Source organism: Phalaenopsis equestris, unplaced genomic scaffold, assembly GCF_001263595.1.
Source record: "Phalaenopsis equestris unplaced genomic scaffold, ASM126359v1 Scaffold000715, whole genome shotgun sequence".
In the NCBI taxonomy this organism is placed as follows: domain Eukaryota; kingdom Viridiplantae; phylum Streptophyta; class Magnoliopsida; order Asparagales; family Orchidaceae; genus Phalaenopsis; species Phalaenopsis equestris.
In genome coordinates this window covers 550790-577243 of record NW_018165155.1, presented here as the reverse complement: position 1 = coordinate 577243, position 26454 = coordinate 550790, and the positions used below count along the sequence as shown (strand labels likewise).

General features: G+C 33.9%; 1 protein-coding gene across 2 annotated transcripts in view; it reads right to left on the bottom strand.

Annotated features, from left to right (window-relative positions):
• Positions 1–857: 857 nt before the first annotated feature.
• Positions 858–26454, bottom strand: part of LOC110030405 (DNA damage-inducible protein 1) — a 95815-nt gene continuing 70218 nt past the window's right edge. For both annotated transcript variants that reach the window (XM_020733103.1, XM_020733104.1), the window contains 7 exons: positions 16342–16435; positions 15396–15488; positions 15252–15321; positions 15049–15122; positions 2817–2874; positions 2625–2650; positions 858–1231 (listed from right to left, as the gene is read on the bottom strand). In XM_020733103.1, coding sequence (XP_020588762.1) covers positions 1103–1231; positions 2625–2650; positions 2817–2874; positions 15049–15122; positions 15252–15321; positions 15396–15488; positions 16342–16435 — 544 coding nt within the window. In that variant the 3' untranslated portion in view covers positions 858–1102. The remainder of the gene's footprint in view (positions 1232–2624; positions 2651–2816; positions 2875–15048; positions 15123–15251; positions 15322–15395; positions 15489–16341; positions 16436–26454) is intronic.

The window sequence follows — 26454 nt, the reverse complement described above, 5'->3', positions numbered from 1 at the left end:
AGTTTTTTTAGCACTATATTTTTCTGTTATTTAATTTTAAATATTATCAAAACTGCACTTATTTCAATATATTACATATATAAAGACATAACAATCTTTCTCATCAAAACTAACAAAAACACAACAGATCTCCCAAGCAGACACATGCTTCTTCATCAACAACTTCCTGACAGCTCCTAAAAAACTGCTTCTCTAAGAAGCAACTTTATAACAATTTGAAAAAACCACCACACCAAACACATCGAGAGAGAAATTAAATCTTCCCTTTCTCTTGGTTTAATAATGTTGACCCGTTCTCTTTGTTTAATAATGTTTAATCTTAGGACAAAAAAAAAAAAAAACATTTATCACATCATGAGGCTACCTTTTCATTTTTTTCATTAATCCCAGAAGAGAAATTTGAACCTCCCTTTTTATTCGATTTTGATTATTTTATTTATGGAAATTAAAGAAAAATATGTATTTACCTTTTATGTCTTCTAACTTGTGATTCTTGATTGATCCATAAGTTGTTCAAAAACCCTTAAAAGCTTCAATCATTTTATCATGCTAAACATTCTAACTGAAAAATAACATTTTTTTTTAATAAGATTCAAAAGTATTTTGCTCAATACTTGAGCTGAACTATTTGATAATAGCCAGCAAAATAAATATATTAGTGGCTTGAAAGACTATACTATTGCCAAACATAATGCAATAAAATATGCTAATTTGATAGCCATAAGAATTTTTTTTAAAACTAAATACCAAAACATTATAAATGTAAATATCAACCTTTAGATGTTACATGTGTAAATACATAAAAATGGTATGATATGTGTGTAAATATCCCATAAAAAAAAGACTCTATTCCACTCTTTGTAAAACATGCAACAATAAAGTTAGGATCTGCCTTTATTACAATGGAGACAACAATGAAGTGTGCGTACATAAATAATATATATTAAAAACAACAGAAACGTAAAAAGATTTATCAAAACTAGTCTGGTTAAGTGTTTTAGTAATGGAGAACTTCATGCAATTAATTTAACAAATAAATGTGGGCCACCAATGAGATGAATTCGGTGAACAATTCGTGCACGAAGTTTTGTATGGTTAGAGCTTAACCTCCGAAGAGATATGCAGCTGCTTGCTCTTCATTGCCATTGAAGAGCCTGAGAGCCTGCTTAGCCGCCTCTGGATCAAATCCAAGCTCCACAAGCTTAGCAACTTTGGGCTCCAAATCAGCAGTCTAGATCAAAACCAATGAAGTGTCAAAAATATCTATCTATCTATCCATCCATCCATCTATCTATCCATCCATCCATCTATCTATCTATCCATCCATCTATCTATCTATCTATATATATTCCCCAAAGAAATGACCGGAGGTTATTATACGAGCCCCGGTCATCTCTCATGCGCCTAAGAATTTGAGTACCACACCCTACACTTGGGGGGAATCGAACCCCAGACCAGAGGAAACGTACAACTGACAAGCAGATGCCCGACCAACTGATCTGAGTACGTATATATATATATATATGGGATCACAGGTGAAAGGTGCCTCTTTAAATCTCACTAATTTTTTCAGTCATTAAAGATAAGTAGGCAGCCTGATCATAAGAATATTGATAAACCTCTTTTAACAAAGTAATGCTTACTGCAAATTAAAATTCAATATGTGCTACATAAATTCACGTCAGCATGTTTTGGAAACTTCTTGTTTTACATTTTGCATGGGCTCATCGAAGCTCATGCTAAGAATAGTATTGTGAATGATGTCTCTACTCAATTTAAACTCGATTAAGGATAGGCTCAAAGCCGTTTGATTTGATCTTGAACTAAACTAGACATCACTATTGGCTTTATTTGATCTCGATTAAAGGCAGGAATGGCTCATTAATTTTTTTTGAAGTTCAATTGAAGTCAAAATTGGTCCGGTTCAAATGATTTTCAATCCTCTAAGACAAATTTTTAAGCCAAAGCAAATGCAAGCTCACATTTATTGATACATATGTAAAATACGTAGCGATTGATATATACATGAATACACATATTGGTAAAAGCACAAATATTTGTTTAAAATAATGTAGATATATCTGATACAATCTTAAGCTAGCATGTTTCAACTAAGAATTTAATTTAAGCCAGGCCATGTAATAACTGTTTACAAAAAAGCCAGGACATGAAAGTTTGTTTGAGAAGGTGCTTCATAATTGTTCACGTTCAATTGAAAGTTTCTATATATACACCGAACAAAATATTGATTGATATAGTTAATGGATGTATATCTAAAAATTAGAAAACTCTTTGTAATAATAAACATGGATTTCAATAGAACAAGGTGACAACAGATGAATGACCCAAAAGAAAAACACAAGCAAAAGATGATATAAGATAAAATTTTCTGCAAAATTCAGACTGATTAAGACAAAGATTGAAAAAAGTAAGGATATGAGAAGAATGATAATTGATCCATTAATTTGTATGGAAATAGTCAAATGCTGTTCCATCCATTATGAACAGCAAGGAAAATTACCATAACTAGATGAAAAAAAAAAAAAAAAAAAAAAAAAAAAAGCATAGCACAAAATTTATTAAAAACTAGAACAAAGCCAGAATTTAATAAGGGGAAACTTTACCAGAGTACGACTATTTTGCAGGGTGCCTGAGAATAAAAAGAAAAGAAAACAATATGTTAAACTAACATGTTTCTTCCATCCTAGAATTGAAGAAATATAAAGTGTTAAAAAAATATCATCAAGTTGGGCACGTAATTCTTATTGTTTGGTGATCTGCCAGAAATGGAGTTAAATGAAACGTTGAACACTAACCTGAACTTTGATTTCTTGTAGATGAACCCGCAGGGTTTTCTCGGACGTCCGATGTTCCCTTTCAATGTAGGATATGGAAGACATAAGAATTATGATTTGGACAAAGAATTTGATAGAAACAAATATAATGTACAAGTTAAATTACAAAATTACCTTGTAAACAAAACAACAGCTAAGATTATCATAGTTCAATGAAGCTACTAAAAGCTGTGACAGAAAGAGAGATATATATGCTAGAAATCTATAAGCTCGTTATTATAGAAAACCAACAAAAAATCTATTCACTCTTAGGTGCCTTGGAACTAATGAAAAAAATTCCACAAAGAGTAAGGAAAAGTTAGAAGGATATCATGCCCGAATAAAATAAGAAAAATAAATGAACAAAATATAAATTTTAATTGTAGAATGTGGCTAAGAAAATTTAAGCCAAAATTTAAGTGATTCCGCCTTATATTTTTAAATTTTAAAAATGTATATACAAAATTATATAAGACAATACACAGCTATCTTTTAAGTGAATTATATCATTACACACCAAGAACAAGTAGGGGTAGTGAGAAGAATGCCGGACCTACACATCACACTAAAAATGGGGTCTATGGGTTGTTTTGAGCCAACAATAACAGCTACTTTTTTCAACAATGCATTAAGAAAAATGTGTATGGGTATTGTCTTGAGTACCAAGATGAGTTGTCTCTATGTCCTCCACATTAAAAAAAAGGTATGTATGAATGACCCTTTAAATTCCCCTAAACAAAAAAAAAAAAAAAATTAATTAATTAAAATAAAATAAAATAAACACGATATAATTTCCTCACCATGGAAAGAAAGATGCACATGGAACTCATGCAAGATGACAAGATTGTTCTACATACCTATGCAGGACATCGGCTTGAGACGAGAGGAAAAAGGGTTTTGAGATAGTCAACATGCTTGTGGAGAGTGAGCCTACTGATTGGGAGAAGAGTGAGAAGTTGAAGCATGTGCAAGGAGTCAGTTTTATTGAATTATTCTTTTTATTATATAACGGACTCAGACCATAATGTCTATTGGCAGTTACAATATCAGTGGAATGCTTGTGCAGCTTCTCCATGGTGCAAATTGATTGCATTTTGCTTGTTTGAATGATTTTTATTACGCACGTATACACATTTTGATGCGCACATACGAGCTCATTTTTTTTCATTTATAAGTTTGTTTAGAGGTTTACTTGTGAGCACAAGTGATTTTTTAAAGAGTACTCAAAATGATGTTATTTTTGTTCATACACTTGCTCAAGTTGGGCTTAGACGAGTTTTAAACGCGTATGCACATTTGTGTCACGTATCAAGTCCAAATTATACCAAGAAACTACTAAGTGATTCTACTTGTGTTCACTGAAAAGAAAAAAAAGTCCATGTAAATCTATTTTTAGGTTATTTTTTCTTTATACATGAATTGCATCACATTTTTTTAGTATCTTTTATTTTAACTTCGCATTTTACCCATTCTTTTCAATTTTTTTCATGCTTTATTTGTTCCAAAAGCATTTTAGTTCAACTTTAAAGTGCATTTATGCAATGTTTTTGCATCACCTCCACATAGGGGTACTAGGAAGTATGTCAAGCCTAACCACCAAGTATACAAGATAAAGCTACTCATATTTTTCCATACACCACATCAGAAAGAGAAACCTGGTTGGGTTATATCCGTATTAGCACACAACGGAAGGTGTGGACAGATGTTCTAGAGTTTTTTGCATGGTAAAACTTATAACATAACAATACAGTTTCCCAGTCACATAAAAAAAGATGCTTACAAGCATTTTGCAAGCCGATAAGACCACTCTATATACCTATGTCGGATGAATGGGAGAAGAGTATAGAGGAAGAGAAATTGTGAGCCGACGGTGGGGCTTAGGAGTGGCTTATGCAAATGTGGAAGAGTGTTGGGATGACTGAGGGGTTAGTCATAGGAAACTAATTTTATTAATTATCTGAAGGGGGTCATACCCCCTTTTCTTCAATAATCTTTCTACAAAGAGCCTAACTTTGTTGTTATTAATATTATTATCATTACTCTTTTCTATTGGTTGTTTTGGGGACGAGGGTGTGGCCTGTGCTTCAAGGTAGTAGAGATGGTAAAATAGAACCTGGTTATGGTGAATACCTTTTTTTAAGGTTATGTTTTTCATAAACTTCTATCATCAAAATTTTATTTTGTTTTTTTGCATATATTCATTTTATATATTTATTTATTTTATTATCATAATAATTATTATTTATTAAAAGATAAATATGTGCAAACTCTCCATTGATATTTATTATTTCTTGCAAGTGAATTTTCATCCTCTCCTTATGTGGCATTTCTAATTGATACAAATGTAATAACATAACCTTTTATACAACAACAACAAGCCTTTATCTCGCTAAGTGGGGTCGGCTGCATTAGTCCTTTTTCTCCATTGAGTTCTATTGAGTGTCATATTTTCATTTATTTCTAATAAATTAACATAATTTTTTATCCAATATGCCTAAGTCTTTTTAGGCCATCCTTTAGCCATCCTTTGCCTTTCTTAACATAAGTTGAATCTAAAACACCTACTCTCCTAACTGGATTACTTAGATGGTCAACATTTAATGTGACCAAACCATCTAAGACGACTCTAAAATCTTGTCAGCCATTGGAGCTACACCAACCCTTTCACGGAAAGATTTGTTTCACATTTTATCTCTAATTGTCAAGCCAGTCATCCACCTAAGCATTCTCATGTCAGCAACACTTAACTTTATTTTACGCTTCTCTTTTAAAAATTAATATTATGCACCATAAATCATTGCAGATCTCATAAGCATCTTATAAAATTTTCCTTCAAGCCTAAGCGGTACTTTTCTATCACACAATAGACCTGATGCATTCCTCCACTTCAACCAACCAACTTGAATTCTACTAATAACATCCGCATCTATATCATCATCAACTTGCACAATAGACCCAAGACATTCTAAAATGTTCACTTTTAATGATTAGATATGTCCAGTAAGAGCATCCAACAGAGCATCCAACACTAAAGCAAAAAAGATATAGGCTTAAAGCCGATCCATGATGTAATCAAACTGAAATAAGAAATACATAAAAATACTTTGTCAATCTTCCTAGCGTTAGAACACAAATAACAACTCTAGTATACATATCTTTAGACTTGAATATAAGTCATATAAACATCTTTCTTCTCTAAAACTTTCCAAAGAACTTCTCTTTGAACCTTATAGTAAGTTTTTAAAATTTTTCTAAATCAATAAAAATCATATGTAGATCATTCTTTCTCTGCACTTCTCCATCAAACATCTCATGTGAAAACTTTGCTCGACATAAATCCAAACTTATTATGAGAAATCTTTGTATCACATCTTAACATATGTTCAATTACCCTCTCCCATAATTTTAAAGTATGCACATTAACTTAATTCCTTCATAATTTGCACATTCTTGTGCATCTCTTTTATTCTTAAAAATGAGAATCAAAATACTTTTCCTCCACTCAGACATCTTTTTAGTTTTTAAAATAAGGAGTTTAGTAAACCAAGAAACTCCCAAATATCCTAAATATTTCCACGCTTCAATTGGGATATCATTAGGTTCTACTGATTTTTTATCATTGATTTTCTTTAAAGCCTCCTAAAGTTTTTTATAACCAATGCGCAAGTAAAAATAAAATGCTTTATTATTATAAAAAATAATAAGATCACTAAGATGGATCGTATTTACAGAAATTTTATTAAAAAATTAATGAAAATAGCTCATTCATGTTGAATACCTTACTATAAGCAAAATACTTTTTGATTTCCATCTTTAATATACTTTACTTACACTAAATTTTTATTTTTTTTTTAAATTTTGTTTGGCTAGCTTATACATATATTTTTTTATCCTATTTAGTATCTAATCTATTATAAAGATCAATAAGAGCAGAATCCTTAGCGTCAAAGAATGTTCTCTTAGACTCTCTATGGGCCAACTTATATTTTCTGCAGTTCTCTAAGATTTTAAATTTAAACTAATTTTTATAGCACAATTTCTTATATTTTAACTTTTATTCCACCACCAATTTTTTTTATTTATAAAAACTTTTCCTTTTGATTTTCTAAGTACAACATTTGATATTTATTTAATAGTTCTTGTTACTTTCTCTCACATAGAATTTAACTTCTTCATGAACACATCAAAACTTGAAATCTTAAACTTTACTCATAAAAATAATTTTATTTGTAACTTTTAGGTACACTTATTTGATTCTGTGATAATATTTCATTGTATTTTTTATCTCAGAACTTTTCATCTTAAAATTCAAAACTAATAATCAATGTTAATTACTTAAATTTTCACTTGGATTGACCTTACAATCTTTAAATTATCGAATATATCTTTTTCTCATAAGAGTTTAGGAGGCTCTATTTGTAAGAATTTACTAAGATGCTCATTAATCAATTTGCTAATAACTTCCATAGTAGACTTGCGTAAGATGCTAGTTTGAGCTTACTAATCAATTTGTGTTTTATTAGATCCATTCATATAAGTGATAATATGCTCATCTTTTTTCTTAAATAAAGTAATATCAATAACAAAATCACATGCTAAAATAAAATCTAATATGGTTCTACCTTCTTCATTAATCACTCCAAAACTGTAGTTGTCATGAATATTTCTAAAATCTTTTACCACTAACAACATATCTATTTAAATCTCCTCCAATAAAAATTCTTTCCTTAAAGAAAAACTAATTATACTAATAACAGTAATTAAAATTAAATTTTAATTTGGATAAGTTCATAAAATTTTTATATTAATTTCCCTGCTAAATTTTTATATTAATTTCCCTGCTCATGACATATAAGTTCATAAAATTTTTATATTAATTTCCCTGCTCATGACACCTGCAAAGCAGATGTTATTTGAATGTTTCCCACATCACCTGCATTGGCAAAACCTTTAAGCTGCAGTGAGTTTACCCATTGCTATTTTACCCTATTTGGAAACCCCGTTTCGAATGTTTTATGCTTTTCCTCGCCGCAATTTTAAATATCATGCAACTATGGGTTTGACCCTGTGGCCTACGTTCACTCGCGACATTTTCTCCTCTCTACCTACCCCTTGTGTTCTCCCTTTCTCACGTTCCCATTCTCTCCTCTATGTGATTCCGGTGGCTAGGGTTGGGTAGATCTCTCCTCTCTTCTTTACTGTTGTAGTTGTTTGCGGTGATTCTCGCTGGCTGTTGGTTTTGTTATAATGATTTGGCCTTTCTTCTCCCTCCCCTTCTTCTTTACCGTTGCGGCCTCTCTGTGGCTAGGGTTGACATTTGTTTAGTGTCGGTTCCTGATTTCAGCTCTGCGGTGGTTGTTGCGATGAGTTGGCCTTTCTTCTCTCTCCCCCTTCTGTTCTTTTTCGTTGTGGCTAGGGTAGCATTTGGGCTTTGTGGCAGTTTCTTCTGTGGTGGTTGTTGGTTTGGGATCTGTGGTGGTTTCGGCTCTCCACTGCATGACTTTGGTGGCTAGGGCTGGTTCTCGATGACCTTTCTTCTCCTCTTCCCTTTCCCCTCTGCTTTTCGACTTCGTTTGAATACATCGCTCTCCATTGCCCCCAGGATATGCTTTATATATGAGGTTTATTTGCAATGTGATTATTACTGGCACGGGCAAATTATGGTGTTGTGATGTTGATTTTGCAGGTTTTTTTTTCTGTGTTGCGATGTCAATCGATTGGAAGATGGTTGTGCTATAATTTTCAAAATTGCGAATTTTCTATGGTCATTCTTGCTATGGGAAAATTATGGTATCCTCCCCTCTCTAATTTTAGTGCTATTTGAAAATTTTTTTTGCCATATGTTTACTGTTGGAATGGTGAAAAAACATAGTTGGTATGGAAAAATTTCTTTCTATTGTAGTTGTTGGCATGGGAAAATTACCGTGTCATTCAGCGTATTGCATTGTTGGCATGCTATGATTAATGTTGATGGTTGGAGGAGGTGATGTGGAGGTGTGCAAAAAATTAGAAGGTGGTGTTTGGTTTGGAGGAAGCGGTGTGGTGATGTGGAGTTGGTGGAGTGGTGTTGTATGCTATTCATATTGGTGGTTGGTGGTGGTGTGTAGTTTGGAGGAGGTGGTGGTGTGTTGAGGTTGGGGTGTGGTGTTGAGGTTGGGGTGTGGTGTTGATGGTGTGTTGAGGTTGGGGTGTGGTGTTGAGGTTGGTTTTTGTAGGTTGGGTGGAGGTGTTGGTATGTTGTGGAGATTGTCGAGTGGTGTGGTGTGCTATTGATATTGATGGTTGGTTGTGCGGAAATGGTGGTTTGTGGTTGGGAGAGGGTGGTGTGGTGTGGAGGTCATGGTGTGGTGTTGGTGACGTGTTGAAAAATATAATGGCGGCGGCTGTGATGCGGTGGCGGTGTTGAACATGTTTATGTTTCTTAATTTTTTATTTATCTCCCATGAATTTATGTTTTTTAGTTCTTGGCATGCTTGTTGTTGTTATGAGCAAGGCAAAAAAAAAAAAAAGGTTCGTCTGCTAACTTGGCTAAAGAGATTTTACTAACATTCTGAGACCTCTGTGCCAAAGAGGTGGAGTTGGGAAATAGACCAACCACTTAGATTAATAAGAAAGGTTGGCCAAACAAAATACAAAAGTTTAAAGATAATATTGGGAGAGAGTATGATAAAATACAATTTAAAAACAATAGAGATCAATTGAAAAGGACCGAAAATTATGGAAAGTGGTAAAGCTAGGATTTAGAGTACCTCCAAAACATTGTACAGCTATTGCGGACTACAAAATTCTCTGCTTACTCGCAACAGTCACATAGCTACGGGAGACAATTTTGTATGTATCCAAGGAGAAGAACAAAAAACTGTGATTTCTTTAGGTGGGCGGAAGAGTTAGAGAATTCCACCGCCAAGAGTGATCGGGCGTGGAGAGTTTCCCAGGAGGATAGTTTATCTCGTTACATACACAAACTACATTTTAAAAATAATATTATCAAATTTTTATTTGTTATTTTAATACTGTTTTAAATTTTGATAGTCGTGCTACTCACTGTTTAGTGTGGTGTCTATTTTTATATTGTAATGTTCGAACTTGATATTTGTTTTTAATAATGAAATATACTATTATGAACAGTTCTGTTTTTTATAGTGCCCTGGTCATTTGTTCAGAAACAACTGCAGTACAACTGTTTCAAAGCTGTAAAAAACAAACAGATAAACAACTTATTTAAAAGCAATTTCTACGCAGCAACTGCTGCACAACAGCTTTTAAACAAGTTGTAGCCACCCCAAACAGACCCTAAATCGATTCTTATCCCCTCCTTCACTTCAGGTAGGAGAGAGAAAGAGAGAGAGAGAGAGAAAGCACAAGAGATAGAGTGATTGCGAGGAAGGATACTACGTGGGCGACGGTGAGGGAGTGGCGTGCGAAGCAAGGAGATAAGCCAAAGGAGAAAAACAAAAAATGTGTTAATGAAGTGGAGGTGAGGGCAACAATGCTGCGAGTGTGAGACACTATATGGTGCTGCTCGTAGGAGAAGCGCTCGTGAAGCCGTGTGCTTGGAAGGTGAAGTCTTATGAGCATCGTCATCTGCGTGTAGGTAAGCTAAGAGGAAAAGAAAAGGAGAGATCGAGCAAGCAATTCCTTCAGTCGAGCAGCTCAAGCAAGATCCTTTCCTAGGTGCGTAAGATGCTCGGACTAGCTTTTGTGTGCTCCAAGCACTAGAAATAGCAAGGGAGCGAGAAAAAGAAGTTTTTGCCATGTTTAGTTTAAGAATTTCAAAGTACAAAAGTAGGATTTTTTATTTTTATTTTTTTATGATTTATGAGAACTGATGAAGAAATTTTAGAAAAACCTAAAATCAAAATTCTAGAATTATTGAGGTAATTTTTTTAGATTTTGGAAAGGAAACTGAAACTAGATAAGGAAATACCGTTTAATTTTTAAGTTTTGAGTGAGATTAGGTTAAACTTAATCCTAATTAGAACTTACAATCATTGTTTACAGTCTTATGTAATGCTAAAAAGAAAGATTTTAGAAAATTAGCTTACCAAAATATTTTGTATTGAGTTCTTTGTAAACATTGTTATATTTTGTTATAAGTATAATAGTACTAATAAAAATAAAGTTTCTTAGTTTAATCACAAATAGGGGTGAATTCAACAATTTCAATGAGGTTGAAAAGATTTAATATCCAAAAACTCTTAAAATAGTGTTTAAATAGGAGTTAAAGATAGCTAGAGTAAACATTGGATGTAGGAGATTATTTTTACCTGTTCGAACTTTAAAAATTATCTATTAATGTTGCTAAAAGATCAAATAATATGCATTATAAGAGTTAATCAATTTGAATTAAATATAATCTATTATAATAAGCACATCAAAGTAATATCTTGACAAGAGGAAAGGCATCTGGCTGCTATAAACAGGTGGGTAAATATATTTTTTATTTTATAATAATTCATTTTATTTCTGAAATCTAAGGAAATTATTTTATTTTTTTTAGTATTTCTTTTAAAATGCAAGTTTCATAAGTTTTCATATGCTTAATTGAATAAAAGAAGGCAATAATAACATACGATATATGCACATGCATATTTAAATGTGGAGTTACCCTTATATATGATAATGGCTACAGAAGCAACATATCTATGCACGTAAAAGAGAAATGAAAATGGAAATGACTGCTTACCTTTTGGTGAGTTCTGAAAAAGGTTATGAAAGGTGTACTTTTGATACACATATTTGGTACACATATAGACAACAATTCTCCGGATGTTTTATATGAAATAAATAAAAATAATGATAAAATTATCTTATTTATTTTCTTATATTATTCTATCTCCAACTTTTATTATTATTATTTTTTTGAAAAGCCCAATGGCTAAATCTATTAAAATAGAAAAGATATATAAAAGTTGTATGAGAGGGCCCAATAGAGGCACCCTACCCATACCATACAACACACGCAAACACCCCAAAAGAGAAAAGATACAGGGAAACCCCCAAAAAAAGGTACCAAAATCGCAGAAAAGAGTAGCTAGTCACGAGCCAGTTTAGTTCTATCTCTGCCTCTAGTTCTATCTGCCTCTAGTTCTAGGGCGAGATCCAAATAACAAATTGTTGAGTGCCGAGCCATTTCCCGAAGTAACCGAAGTAACCAAAGTATCATTCATTAGGTTCGCAAGCTGAAGTTTGCCTCCAATCTTCTTCTTCTTCCTTGAATAGATCTGTCATTCCTCCTCAGAAGACTGGCTCATCTGATCATCGAGTTGGTAAACAGGTTTGATCATCGTGTTGGTAAACAGAACGTCGGGCAGATAAAAGCTAATGAGCACCAGAAGAAAGATTGTCAACTGTTGCAACGACTGTAGGTTCAAGTGTGTGTGAAACATGAATTGTCTCCTCTTCACCTAATGATTCTTGCAGCTCAGGAGGGTTTGAAAGTGTATGTTGCTCAGCAGGGTCATCTAGCTTCTCATCGATCGCAGAAATAGTATTTTCAGAGGGAGGATCCACAGGGGCGATTAACTCAGACACCATAACTTGTTTTGTGGTAGTTTTCTCTTCAGATGAAACAAATATATCCAAAATAGCGGGGTCAAATTCATTCTTATTCACTTGATCTTTAGATTTCAAATTAGGATGAAGCTTATAGAATTTATCAAGATTGTGCCCAAACATCATACAATGAGAACAATAAGGAGGTCTATACTCTTGTGTTCCATGACGATTTGTTGCCAATATCCATTATGAGTTGTGCCCAACCAGACTTCGGTAACATCAGGTAAAATAATATTTCTTTCAACAAGTATTCTGGCTACAGAAGGTCTGGATGGGTTAAAAGTGGGTAGATCTAGCTTCAAAGGGTCCCCAAGTATGACACCAATAGAGTAAAGAACCTGATGGTGAAAAAAATGCAGCTTAAGATTAGGTAGACTAAAACATATCGGTATAGTAGGAGATTCACGCTTGGGTTCAAAATCAGGGACCACTTGAGTAGCTTCATTGGTTTACCAGCAATGTTGAGATATTTTTTGGAAAAAATCTCAGTATAATTTTCAGGCACAGTTAATTGAATTAATACGTGTCTCCCATCTATAAGTCATACTTCCACTTTCCTGCTAATTTGAGATCATCAAAACTTTTACTAATAACTTCCATAAGTGGATGTCCCCACTGAAATTTTTCAATAAGAGCAAACTTGAATTTATCAGTAAAGGATGAAATTTCTAGCTCAAAGAAAAAAAATGCTGCTTTCATCTTAATAAAGGGGCAATCACCTTCCCGTTGCTCCTCATCACTTGAGGGGAAGACAACCGCCGTCTCCCTCTGAGAATTACCCACCATGTGGGCAAAGGAGATTTTTTCAGGTTCAACCGTAGACGAAGGAAGCTCCATCACAGCAAATCACAGAAATCACAGCAAAAAAACTCTGCCCGACAATTGTCGAAGCCGCAGAAGAGTTGCAGCGAACGAGAGCGAGGGGAGAACCACACAGCCGAGACGATGAAGACGAGCGGAAATGTCGGGACGGCCGCGAAGGCGAGAAGACCACGCAGACGAGCCGAAATGTCGGGACGGCCGCGCAGGTGAGAAAACCACGCAAACGAGCCGAATGGTCGGGACGACCACGCAGACGAGACGACGATCGCGGCTCGCAGCGAGACATGACGACGGTGAAGGAGTCGACGAACGCAGGTCGTCTTCTATCTCCAACTTTTATAAAACTGTAAAAATATCATAAAATGTGAATTAATGTAATTTAGACATATTTTACCAACTTAGTTGTTTAACTTACATGGCAATTGTTAAAATCTTTTTACGAAAAAAGATCCTTAAGACTATTTTGATACTAGAGATTATGATTACAAACACTAATGAGCCCACGAAGAAAGTTAAACATTTCAGTTTTTAATTTTCTATCAATTGTAAATGTTGTAAATTAAAGTTTTGTATATAGACGGTTCTTTATATTTTGGATGACTTTTGTTTAAGCAATGAAAATCTCTTGATAGTACTTCCTCCGTCCGTGCACGAATTGATATTCCAAACTCCCAGGTAGGGTAGTAACAACAAGAAAAAGGGGACTTTATAAATCATTTTGACATTTTGGACTCATCAAGATAATACGTTTTGCAAAAGAAATAAGAGTTTTAGACATTTTTTCACATTTTTCTCATGAAGTTGTATTTATTCTCCATTTCTTCCATCACATTTGATTGCATGTGCCTATGGAACACATGGAGGTCAAGATATAAAAAAATAAAAGAAAAGTTTTTACTCAATCAATATCTGAAACTTTTCCAAGAATATTTGTGAAAAATAATAGAAGAGTTATCGTAACCCAATAAATATGGGATGTATAAGAAAAGGTCTATATTGTTAAAGTACTGGACATTCAATCAATTCTGTGACAGAAAAAAACTAATAGAAGTAAAAATTAAATTGAAACTGTTCATTTATATTAGTTGAGGCAAAATTACTTTGGCCAAATATAAGTCATTTTATGAAAAAAAAAATATTAAAATGGTTATAGATGTATTTTTCATCAAATGGACCAGTCAGCAGAAAAACAAACATTTGATAATATTTTAAAGTTTACTGCACGTGCAATGCACATGACTCTTAATTGCCCTTCTCAAAATTATGTTTGAATAGAACGGTCACAGTGCAAAAATAGTAAAATCCCTATAATCCTAATTAAAAAACAATGATAAAACGTGCAATACAAAATAGTGTATTGTCTTCAAAATGGCTAATCTTATTAATAAAAAGAAACCCAAAACCCTACCTGAACCTATTTCCATTATTGATTTGACATTGGGCAAGAAACTTGCTCAAAATGCTCAACTTACCGTTCAATGATATTAAAAAAAAAATCTTCCATTTGAATCCTCTTCTGATTACTTAACAATTTCCCTTTTCCATAAAAGAATTATTAACAAGGAACAAATTTTCTTATAAACTAAGATCACCCTATATAAAGAGAAATTGCCTGCATGAAATGCAGACTGATTCAACTTCACCAATGCGAGAAATGAAAATAGAAAGAAGAACAAATGCTTTTAAGGCATTCCATTGAAAGCATGGTATAGTAGAAAAATCAGTCACCATGGTTTCCAAACCGATTTTAAGTTGCATTAATACCCAAGAAATAGGAAAGGAATAACAAAAAAAATCAAATGCAAGAGGTTCCTGAGAAAGAACAAAACTCAACTGGATTAATTCCCAGGCCAAGAGACGCCTGCTTCAGTCTTTCTTCATCAAGAATATGTGAAGGGATATCTTTCTCTGCAAAAAAATATAAAAGAATAGAATTTATTGTAACATTTATCATTGTAAGTCAAAAAAATAATTTGAATCTGATGCAAAAAGAAATCCATTTCACTGAAATTAGTCCAAAGGAAATAGATTATCAACCTTGAAGGAATGGCACAGATACCTCTCCACCACCCACTCTCAATACATTCTCCTTCAGATCAATTATACACTGCAGGACATGAAATTATTATCAAATTCATAGTAGGCTAAAAGTATCAGATATCAAGCATTTCAAATAGTTACCTGATGCTTTCTTAGCATGTCAAGACCAAAGAGAAACTCCATGTTGGGAGCATCCAACACAGTAAAGGAACAGGGGAAAAACAAATGACCAATCTGCCAAGACAATATCAGCACCATAGGATGAAGTTGCCTCCAAATAAATTTAAATATTGGCCTGTTCATATGCATGGCGTAATATCTAATGCCGAGAAGAGAAGAATACTACATCCATACGAGAAAAGTGTGCGAAATATCCAGAATGCTCAAATTGATTTGCAAAGCTACGATATATTCATAAACTTGCTAATATCGTTAAATAGCTTTCAAAATGACAATTTTCACTATGAAGTACATTATTAAACTGTGAAAAAGGAGGCCCAAGTAAAACGAAACTAAAGTTTGCCAACCTAATAGAAATGCTAAATTAACGTGCAAACTTCCCTTTGAAGAGAAATTTTGACATTTCAAAAAATGTTTTAGTTTTGGAAAGTGTGATGGTGGGTAAAATAATCATGGAGAACTTAAATATAAAGTATGAAGAGCATGTAAAATATAGATCTTCAATTATGGAGAGCTCAATTATAAGGTAATAGATTTTAAAAGAATTTAGCAATTATATAGAACGAAAGATAAACTGTAGTAAAGAAAAGGATAATTACAGCAAATACAGAACAGAATGAAACACTAGACCTTAGAAAATTGAAAAACAGCACTAGTATAAAGAGGACAAAGGACATGCACAAGAATGGTGATGGTAGCCCTATCGGTTGAATTCATATATGTACAAGAGAGAAAACATATTGATCATGATAAAGTCATTATTTGAATGATTTAGACAACTAATTTAAAGAGTAACGACAAAAGTGCCAAAAGTTGAAGTCCATAGTGAAACGTTCCTAAAAAATTGCAGGGCGAAATTTTAGAATTGTAAGTGATTATAATGAATAAATAATAATTAGAATCATGCCTTGATTGGAGCAACATGTATGCGACCCAATATTTCTGACTGGCCAACCCCAACCGCAACTCCCCTGTAACGCTGATCCAAGAGTCTTAACAACCTGCATTGCAATAAATTTCAGCTTTTAGGAAGAGATGAAGAGTATCTCCTTCAACAATAATACATCATACAGACAATATTCGGTATATTTTGAACAAATTTCTCATCTACTGTACATTGTCAATATGACAAGTAGCATTAGTAAATGACTAGCTTTAAATTTTTCTTTATTAATGGAACTCAACAAGAGATTCAAATTTATATTGAGCGAAAGAGAATTCTCATTCAGCATAGTTTATTCTAGATATTTAATAGTGACAAAAAAATCTTGAGCACAAAACATGAAATCAACATTAGATGGACCAAATCATAAAATTAAACCCAATAAAAATGAGATCAAAGACTTTACATTTTAATGAGAAAAGGCAGGCCACTATGTTACTAAAATATGGAATTCCCAAAGTCATCATATCATATGTACATGGTAGATTTATATCAATATTTTAGAGAGGTTTTCATAAAGATTTGGATGCCAAATTACACTGCAGTACAACATTTCATCTATAATCAGATGATCAATCAGAAAGAATTACTCATGTGTTTGAAGATTTGTTGAGATTATGTGGCTTGGATTTTGAAGGTAACTAGTAGGATCACATTCATTCATACAATAATAACTACCAATCCAACATTAACATGGCAACATATTAGGCATTGTGCCAAAGAAAATCTAGAACTCTACTGAGATAGGTTGAAACCGGAGAGAAACTATTGAGGCCATGATAAAGTTACTGAGAAAGTTAGAATTATCATAAATAAAAATATTATGACCCCAAGCATAAAATGATAGAAGTTGAAGAGGTTGAATTTGTATTCCTGAAGGCAAGGCCAATGAAAAGTTTATGTAGATATGGCCAAAGAGGGAATTTGAGTCTCAAATATGTTGGACCATTTGAAATTATTGAGTTAAAAAGGCTGCATATAGATTAGAATTGCACCCACAAATTTTTCATGTGCACAATATTTTTTATATTTTGGACAACACTGCCGTTGCCGGCCCCAAGCCCGGATGCGAAAAGTGGAGGGTTGCGTTAGGTAGTCGACAACCAGCGTAAAACTTGTCGAAAAAAAATCATGACATGAATCCTTTTGATCATTGTGTTGTCTAAAGGCCTTCGTTTAAGTAGAACTAAAACTGAATACATGGAATGTAATTTTAGTAGTAATAGCTCTAGTGACAGAAGTGACTTTGGGTGATCAAATTATTAAAAGGTGTGAACGATTTAGATATCTTGGGTCCGTTGTTCAAAGCGATGGTGATATAGATGTGGATGTTAATAGTAGAATTCAAGTTGGTTGGTTGAAGTGGAGGAATGCTTCAGACCTTTTGTGTAATAGAAAAGTACCGCTTAGACTGAAAGGAAAATTTTATAAGACGGTGGTGAGACCTGCAATGCTCTATGGCGCTGAATGTTGGCCTTTAAAAGAGAAGCATAATAATAAGTTAAGTGTTGCCGAGATGAGAATAATTAGGTGGATGAGTGGCTTTACACTTAGAGACAAAATGCGAAATGAATATATTCATGATAGGGTTGGTGTAGCTCCTATGACGGACAAAATTAGAGAAAGTCGTCTTAGATGGTTTGGTCACATTAAACGTCGACCATCTGATGATCTAATTAGAAGAGTAGATGTTTTTGATTCGACTTGTGTTAAGAAAAACAGAGGTAGACCTAGGAAAACTTGGGCTTATTGTATTAAAAATGATCTTAATTTACTAGAACTAAGTGAAAATATGACACTAAATAGAACGCAATGGAGAAAAAGGATTCATGTAGCCGACCCTACGTAGTGGGATCAAGACTTTGTTGTTGTTGTTATTGTAATGATTATAAAATGAGTTACTAATACAAAATAGAAGGTACTGCATCATAAAATTAAGTACAAAAAAGATTGATTTGTACGAAAGAATTAAAAAAATAGAAGATTTTGATCTTAGATCTCTTCTGTAAAGTGAGATGGAAGCACAAATAAGGAAAAAAAAGTTGGGAAACAAATGATATGATAGAATTTCCCGCACCGAGTTGATATTGCGGGAGGCGAATTTTGAGGACAAAATTCTAATAAGAGAATCACTGTCATACGCAATATTTTCTATGGCATAAATGCAAAACACTCAAACAAAATTATATCCCAAGATTTCAAACTGCACTTTAAATGGATCATTTTAATGCATAGAAGCATATGTTAATTCTCAAAGACATGAGAATTATGAAATTAATTTCCATTTGAGAAAAAATTTCCATTTTATTTTTTAATATTATTGTTCATCCACCATTACCTGGGAAGTGCAATTTCGGGTTTTATACTTTGCTTTGCATGCAATAGCTGATACCTCAGGAAACGATTGAAACTTTATTAAGGAAATAACAAACATATGTAAATACTTACATATTAGATATAAGCTAAACACTAATTCATAAAATGTCTTCCTAAGGCATACACTCATGATTCTGGCAACAAGGAACTGATGGAAAAGAAAACCAGAGAGGAAAGGAGGAAAAACATTAGAAGAAGAGAGGGAGATAAGGAAGGGAAAAAGAGAGGTAAGACTGGAAAGAAATTAGGTAAGTTAAAAATCTTATTTTTCATGTTTTCCTCCAACCTAATTACTTCAATTCGAGGTGATTATGTATTAAGACTTGCGTGAGAAATAATTTTGGGGTCATGGTGCATTTTCAAGTTAATTTGATAAAGAATTACGTCAAAAAGAACAAAGGTTCAATACTTCAATTGGATGAGTTTGGGCATCATATGAGTAAAATATGTAAATTTCAATACAAACATGATTTTTTTTTTAGTTTTTTGCATGTGCATTTATATGTAAATTACACTTATGATTGCAATACATTAGACATTCCTCATATTATAGAATACATGTTTACATTTTATTACTCAAATATAAATGACCATACATAAGATGGCATAAAATTACAGTTAAATATATCACAATTAAACAAATATCTTATAATTAGTAGCACTTTTAAATGAGGGTATTTGGTATCTCAAAATTGCTCATATATGCATACAATTATTCAGTACATGAAAATTAATTACATGTTTATTTAATATTTCAATGATGAAAATATGATGAACTTAAAAAATCTCATGTTAGCAGTCACATAGCGATAATACTAGCTTTCACCTGTACTCTATTGAACTTTATGATTTGACTTCCGGGCTAGATTTATATCATATCTTATATAACGTGGGTTTACTACTATCTTGTGATGCCTTAATAAACTTAGACAATCATACATGAAATATTCTAAAGCTAAAGCAAAATACAATGCCTCGAAAAATAAATAAGCAAATGAATGATTTGATGTAATCAAACTAACATGTAAGTAATTAGAACATTAATTGACAATGTATTGAAAAATATTGTTGTCAATCCTTAATTCAAATATATTAATAATATTGTTTATGTAACCAAATTTTAATTTCAAATGTTATAGTGATGTACTAATCAAATATGCTCAATTTTATGATTAGGTTGAGTCATGATACTATTTTTGAGTATTTTAATTCTATATTAGAATTATTTATCTTGTTGAGCCTCATAACTCACTAGATTATTATAGTTGTTTTACAAGAAATGAAAAAATACATGAGGCTTAATAAGAACTAAATTCAAATTTTTGATCATATTTTATTATGTAATTGCTATAGGATAGAAGATACTGAGGTAATATACCAAATGAAGTTTATGTTTTCTGCAAGAATATTGATGCATATTAGATGTTCTGTAGATATAAAAATGTGATGTTTCAGAATGCATTTGCTTAATTTGATTGGTTAATTTATTGAATATGTGTGAATTGTAATAAAGTGGAATGTGCTATTTTGCATGAATTTGGGTAATTGAGTTTATTACTGATTCTATTCTGATAAGTAGAATATCAAAATGTGTTTATAAGATATATTCAATCAACTAAATCATACCCGTCTTTGTCCCATATCGATTTAAAGAGAGGGGGGTAGCACAAGCAATTATGCCTTCCGTCCTATGATCCTACCGCAAAACTCCATAGCGGGGTGAAGCAATGGCATGATAAATTCACTAGAAAATGGCCTAGCAACTCATCATAACCTCTAGCTCATTTCAACACCTTAGCTTATTGGTTCTTTATTAGCAATACAACTAAGCAAATGAAATAAAATAATCTTGCTGCTGTTTTTAACAATATTCATAATAAGTTTTAGGGGGATCTAAATCATAACACTCAAAACTCTCTATACTACAAATTTCACATCTAAACTATCCTATTTACAAATTTCACACTCATAATAGCACTCCATTATTGGAGTTATGAATGAATGAATGCAAGAGTTTAAGAACAAACAAGCTTTGAAATGTCGAAGGCGATGTTTAACAAAAAGCCATTGGCGGACAACAAATCCACTTGGACAAACAATGTCCCACAATTGAACATCTCAACATAAGTACATAAGTAGCCCAACACTAGGATCGTTGTCCTTCTTTGTCATTGAAGAAATATGTCATGAAATACCCCAACTTCAAAGGCCATTCGCTTTTATGCATACAACTTCTCACATAGCACGATGGATTTGTTGATGCTAATTCAATGAGTCATTGCCTAAAGAAGTATTCAATCAAGTAACACCATTATTGAAGGAGACGAACCCTATAGAGAATTTAGTTCTGGATGGTTTGTATAGAACTCAAAGTTAAGAGTTATTATCCGAGAAGATAGATTACTGTGTTAACTGCATAATATATAACAAGGCTGATGTAGTTGAGAACAAATGTCGATTTTGTGGTGCTTATAAATTCAAACAAAAAAGGGGAAAACGTAAAAATCAGAAAATATTCTATACAAGAGTCTCATTTACTTCCCGCCCATACCCCGACTTCAGAGGTTGTTTGCTTCTATGCGTACAGCTCTTTACATGACATGACATGGTACTAGATCTGCTGATGGAAAATCAATGAGCCACCCGTCACCTGGTGAAACATGCAAACATTTTGACCATAGTTATCAGAAATTTATAGCTGAAGTGCGCGATGTTAGACTTAGCACATGTGCAGATGGGTTCACCCCATACAGTCACGCCGCAACATCATCATGCTAACCAGTAATCATTACGTTTTATAATTTGCCCCGCGATACATGCATGTTGAGGAGACCTTTTTTGATAACAACTTCAATATTGTGATGGAAATCAAAGACAAAATAAAAGATAATGTGAAAGCAAAATTGGACTTGAAATAGTGTTTCAAGAGGGAATCTTAAATTCAGATAGAGCTCGAGCCAAGAGACCAAAGCATAATTTTATGTTTCATTTATTTGTTATGAATAGTCCCAGTTTACAAATGGATCGTTTTCATGTTGCATAATATTTTTTCAAATATCGACCGTTGATCGGGAGCATAAATCATTCTTCTTGAAAATTGACCAATTAGTAGGGTTTCCCGAGTATGTCTTTTCAACAACGAAAGGGCCCTCCCACGTTGGTTCAAACTTCCTTCCTATTTTGTTGTAAGCAAGAATAGGTCTTCGTGAGCGAAAACTTTGCATTTTCTTAGCCTGGTATAATTCTAAAATTTTTTAAGCTTGTAAACGTTCGCCCTTCAAACTGTTAAGTTCTTCAAGCCGCAACTTCGCATTTTCATCTTCTATTATTTTGTTAGCAATTGCTGCTCCGAGTGACGGGAGTTGTACTTCAAAGCGGAAGTACCATTTTGAACTCATACACTAGAGTGAACAACGTCGACTGTGTCAGTGTTCTATACGTTGTGCGGTTGACCCACAAAGCTTTCAACGACTGCTCGTTCCATTGTCTCATGTTACCAACCAACATTTTTTCAAAATTTGTATCATCTTATTAAAGGCCTAAGCTTAGCCATTAGCCTTAGGGTAATAGATTATCGAATATCTCCAATCTATCTTGTGTTTTCAAGCAAAGTTATTTATTTATGTGTTTTTGAAAGCCGTGTTACTGTCTAAAATTATCTTTCGGGGAACACTAAATCTGTAGACAATTTGATTCTGGAAGAACTGTCAGACATGGCATGCCTTGACCTACATGAGCGGTATTACTTCTGCCCACCTAGAGAAGTAGTCCACAGCAGCGAGAATAACTGGCAACCTTTGGAGGACGAAGTCTATATAAGATCTACTATATATGTGTCCCAACACTCAAACGACCACGATTCGATTGTCGGGTGTAGCACGTTTGGTGGTTGGTGTAAAACCACTCTGTGCAGCTGGCATTGGTGACACCTTATGATAGTTTCTAAGCAATCAATCATTATTGTTGACAAATAATATCCATGTCTTTTGATTATCATCTTCATTTTTGGCCGCAACTGGTGTGCACCGCAAATGTTTGAGTGGACTTCTTTAACGTTGTTTCAAGCTTCATTTTTGCTCAAACATCGCAACCACATTTGGTCAAAAGACCTGCGGTTGTTTACCGAAGCGTAGGACAACACTCGCTTTGTGATGTGATTTGTTGTAGATTTATCCTCTGAAAAGTTTCCATTAAAAAATATATGTTGCAAATTTAAATAAAATTAAAAAAATGTTAGAAATAAAATACATCCAGAGGGATATATGCGGAATATACTTGCCATATGAGACAATTACTTTTTGTTCATATTATTTTGAGTAAGTGCATCAAATAGGTCAAACTGTATATAACATATCTTTACAACCAAAATTATTTATATTTTAAATATTAGAGGAGTCATTGAGGAGGCATGGTACAAAGTATCTAAGCGATAAAGAGATTCAAACGACTACATTGTATATTCTAATGAATTGCGACGAAGTCCAACCATTTATACAGTAAGATTTATAGAGTCCAAACTCGATACTCTCATTTATTGTTTGGAATATTATATATATTAATTAATTTGAATATATAAATAATAATGATGTGAACAATTTATTTATCGACAGTTTGAATATGAAAGACGAGTTTCTAATAAACAAGAAGGTTTAAGTATGTTGAAACAACTCTTTAATTCATAGGTACGATCGTCACATTCAAAGTTAGCCTAATTATACCTTTGATATTATTATAGATAATACAAGCAACAAAATTACAAATCAGAGTTATTGGGTCTTGCCTGGGGGCCTAATCGCAGCGTTACTATACGATAGATATTTTATATAAACGATTATAGATTTCACACGAGTTTCTGACGTGGAGAAGATGTACAATTTTGGCGTTTGTGTTAGAGGAAATACACACACAAATAACGAAATTAGCTATTATGTCGTACTTGAAGAAAGACTTCAGTTGCAATATCTGGGTGATGCTACGCACTTTGTCTACTTGTTCAATTGTGAGTGGTTTGATCCTATTCCAAATCGAGGAACACGAACACTTACCCGTTATGATATTACCAAAGTCAAAATGAATAGACGATATGAGAAATTTGATCCATTTGTTTTTGCACGTCAAACTACTCAGGTTTATTATCTTCAATATCCTGATAGAGTAAGGGATAAACTTGATTGGGCTATGATCACAAAGAATAAACTAAAGAAAACTGTTAAGATGCAAAGTATTATTGAACTCATTCACCAAAAGCATGGTATGTCATATTTTCGCATTCAACCCAGTACGAACAAAGAAATATTTGCCCTAGAGGATACCAAGTGGATTTATGAAGAGGTTCCTCATAATATGGATGACAATGATGATGAAACTGAAGAAGAAATTTTAAGTTCATCATCGACGATGGGCTCGTTTAATGAAACATAATAAAAATATTCTGTAAGTTTGAATTAGTTCTTATTGGTTTTTTTTGTTTAGTTGTTTTTATACATAGTTGTGACATGTGTCTTTGATTTTGCATCTTCCTGTGTTTACATTTGCTACTTATGTTTTACTTCTATTTTTTGTTTGACATATTTATCACATGTTTCATATTTTGCACATTCTTGTCTTTACTTTTGTACAATGTCCATTATTGTTTTTGTTGTCAGTACTAATTTTATTAATGTCTTTGTCTTGTTATAGATGACCACAGATGGTGCATATGGTCAACCACCTAGGAGACCCTGTATTTTGTGCACTTTCGAGACCACCTAACGAAGCAGGAAGAAGGGGTTATTTTCTTCCGCACCTACTCCCCCACCAGCTGCCACACCTACTGCGATACCTACCACCACACCTGAGTATCAATTACCAATTGCAGCCCCACCTACTAATGTCACGTTTACTGCACCCACTTCTGCACCACCTCTTACTTGGGCTTCAGCTTCTTCCGTCGTTGAGCCTAGCCCCTCGACTCCTGCCCCTGTGAGGGTACATCGTCTGTAGAAGGGAGACTCGTAATTTATCTTTAACATTAGATTATGTTCGTGGTTCATTTTAGATATGTTTGAGCAACAAATTTTTTTTTCTCCAGATTCCTCTCTCACAAGATGCTCGTGGCATGCAATCACGAAGATCATCCAGAGCAGATACAATTATCCATATCTCTTGTAAGAAGACCCCTGTTGCCACTCAGGAGAGTTCAAGGTAAGATTATTTAATTTGAAATAGGATTAAAAATTTAATTTATTTTGTGATACTAACAAACATGGCTTATTTCTTATGTTGAAGAGGTCCTTCTGGCTGCCAGAGCATCACCACCAGATCCGCTTCAAGACTTGTGGCAGGCATCGGCTGGGTGACATGTTCACCACAGCTCGCAGGAAGGGGGAGTGGCCCGCCTGGATCAGTGAGGAGCTCGGACTTAGTTGACCGCAGCCCGAGCCTTTTTCCAATTATGAGAGGAAGCGACAAACATCAAGGGGGCCAGGGGAGTTGCACTCCATATTGGAGGAACGGTTCCCCATACATAGCACTACAGGAGGTTGGTAAAATTTTTCAAATATTCATAAATTCAATGTTTGATGTAATTATGTGGTGTTAACAATTCTCTTATGCTACACATGCCGAGGAGTTCAGCTGTGAGCCCTGTGTTGCAAAGTTACATGTCTGAACCCATTAATGCCCGGGGACACAGTAGTGGGTTTCTGAGCACTCCCAGCGAGTAAATGTAAGTTAAAAAATAATTTTTGTGCATTTATTTTGACTCTTAATTTTCAAAGTAACAATTAAACATTGATTTTTTAATTATGTAGGAGTTCGAGCAGCTTCGAGAGAGGCGTTATGTCTCTTAGTCTCAGACATCCGCCAATAGCAGTGGTAGCCACTCTACAACTGCGCAATCCGAATTTGAGTTATAGACGCAGGCGGCAGGAGAGAAGAAGGGGAGGGTCTATGGCCTCAGTACAAAGAGCATAACATTCGAGGTTGAGATCTATAGTGCCCCTGTGAGTTCCTCGAGCTTGTCACAGCCAGATCATGAGATGCTTGCCAGGCAGTTCGCTGTAATGAATGAAAACTTCCGTCAGTTGCGTGACTATTGACCTCATTTTTGTGAGGTCTTCTCTTCTCCTCCTTAGGAGCCTAGGATCTAGCTCTAGGAGTTCCTATTGACCGTCCTAGAAAACTAGAATTGAGACTCACTCTTTTAGAAAATTCTAGTCAATTCCTATTTTCCTTTGATGTCTAGCATCTTTGGCACAAGACCATCGTCTTATAAACGAGTGGTTATGGGTTATTTTGCGATGACTCAAGGGAAAAGTTCCTGATAAGACTTCAAGCCTTAGGAAAACATCGTCACGACCTTTTTCGTCATATACACACATCAAATACACAAAGTTCACGAAATTGCACGAAATCGGACTTCAATTAAGCCTAAAGGACGGGTGAAAATGCGAACTTCTCCGGATGACCTCCGACGACAAAATGGACTGCGCCAACGCGTCCGAGATACCAATTTTGGTAGGAAAGGACACCCCTATTACCATATTTTTTACACAAGAAAATTGACACGCAAATCGATGAATTCATCAAAACGACATCTGACGACAAAACGGACTGCACCAGCGCGTCCGGAATGTCGATTTTGCCTAGGAAGGACACACATTTTGTTACGACACCGCGCGTGAATGAATCGCATGTGATTTAATATATATATATATATAT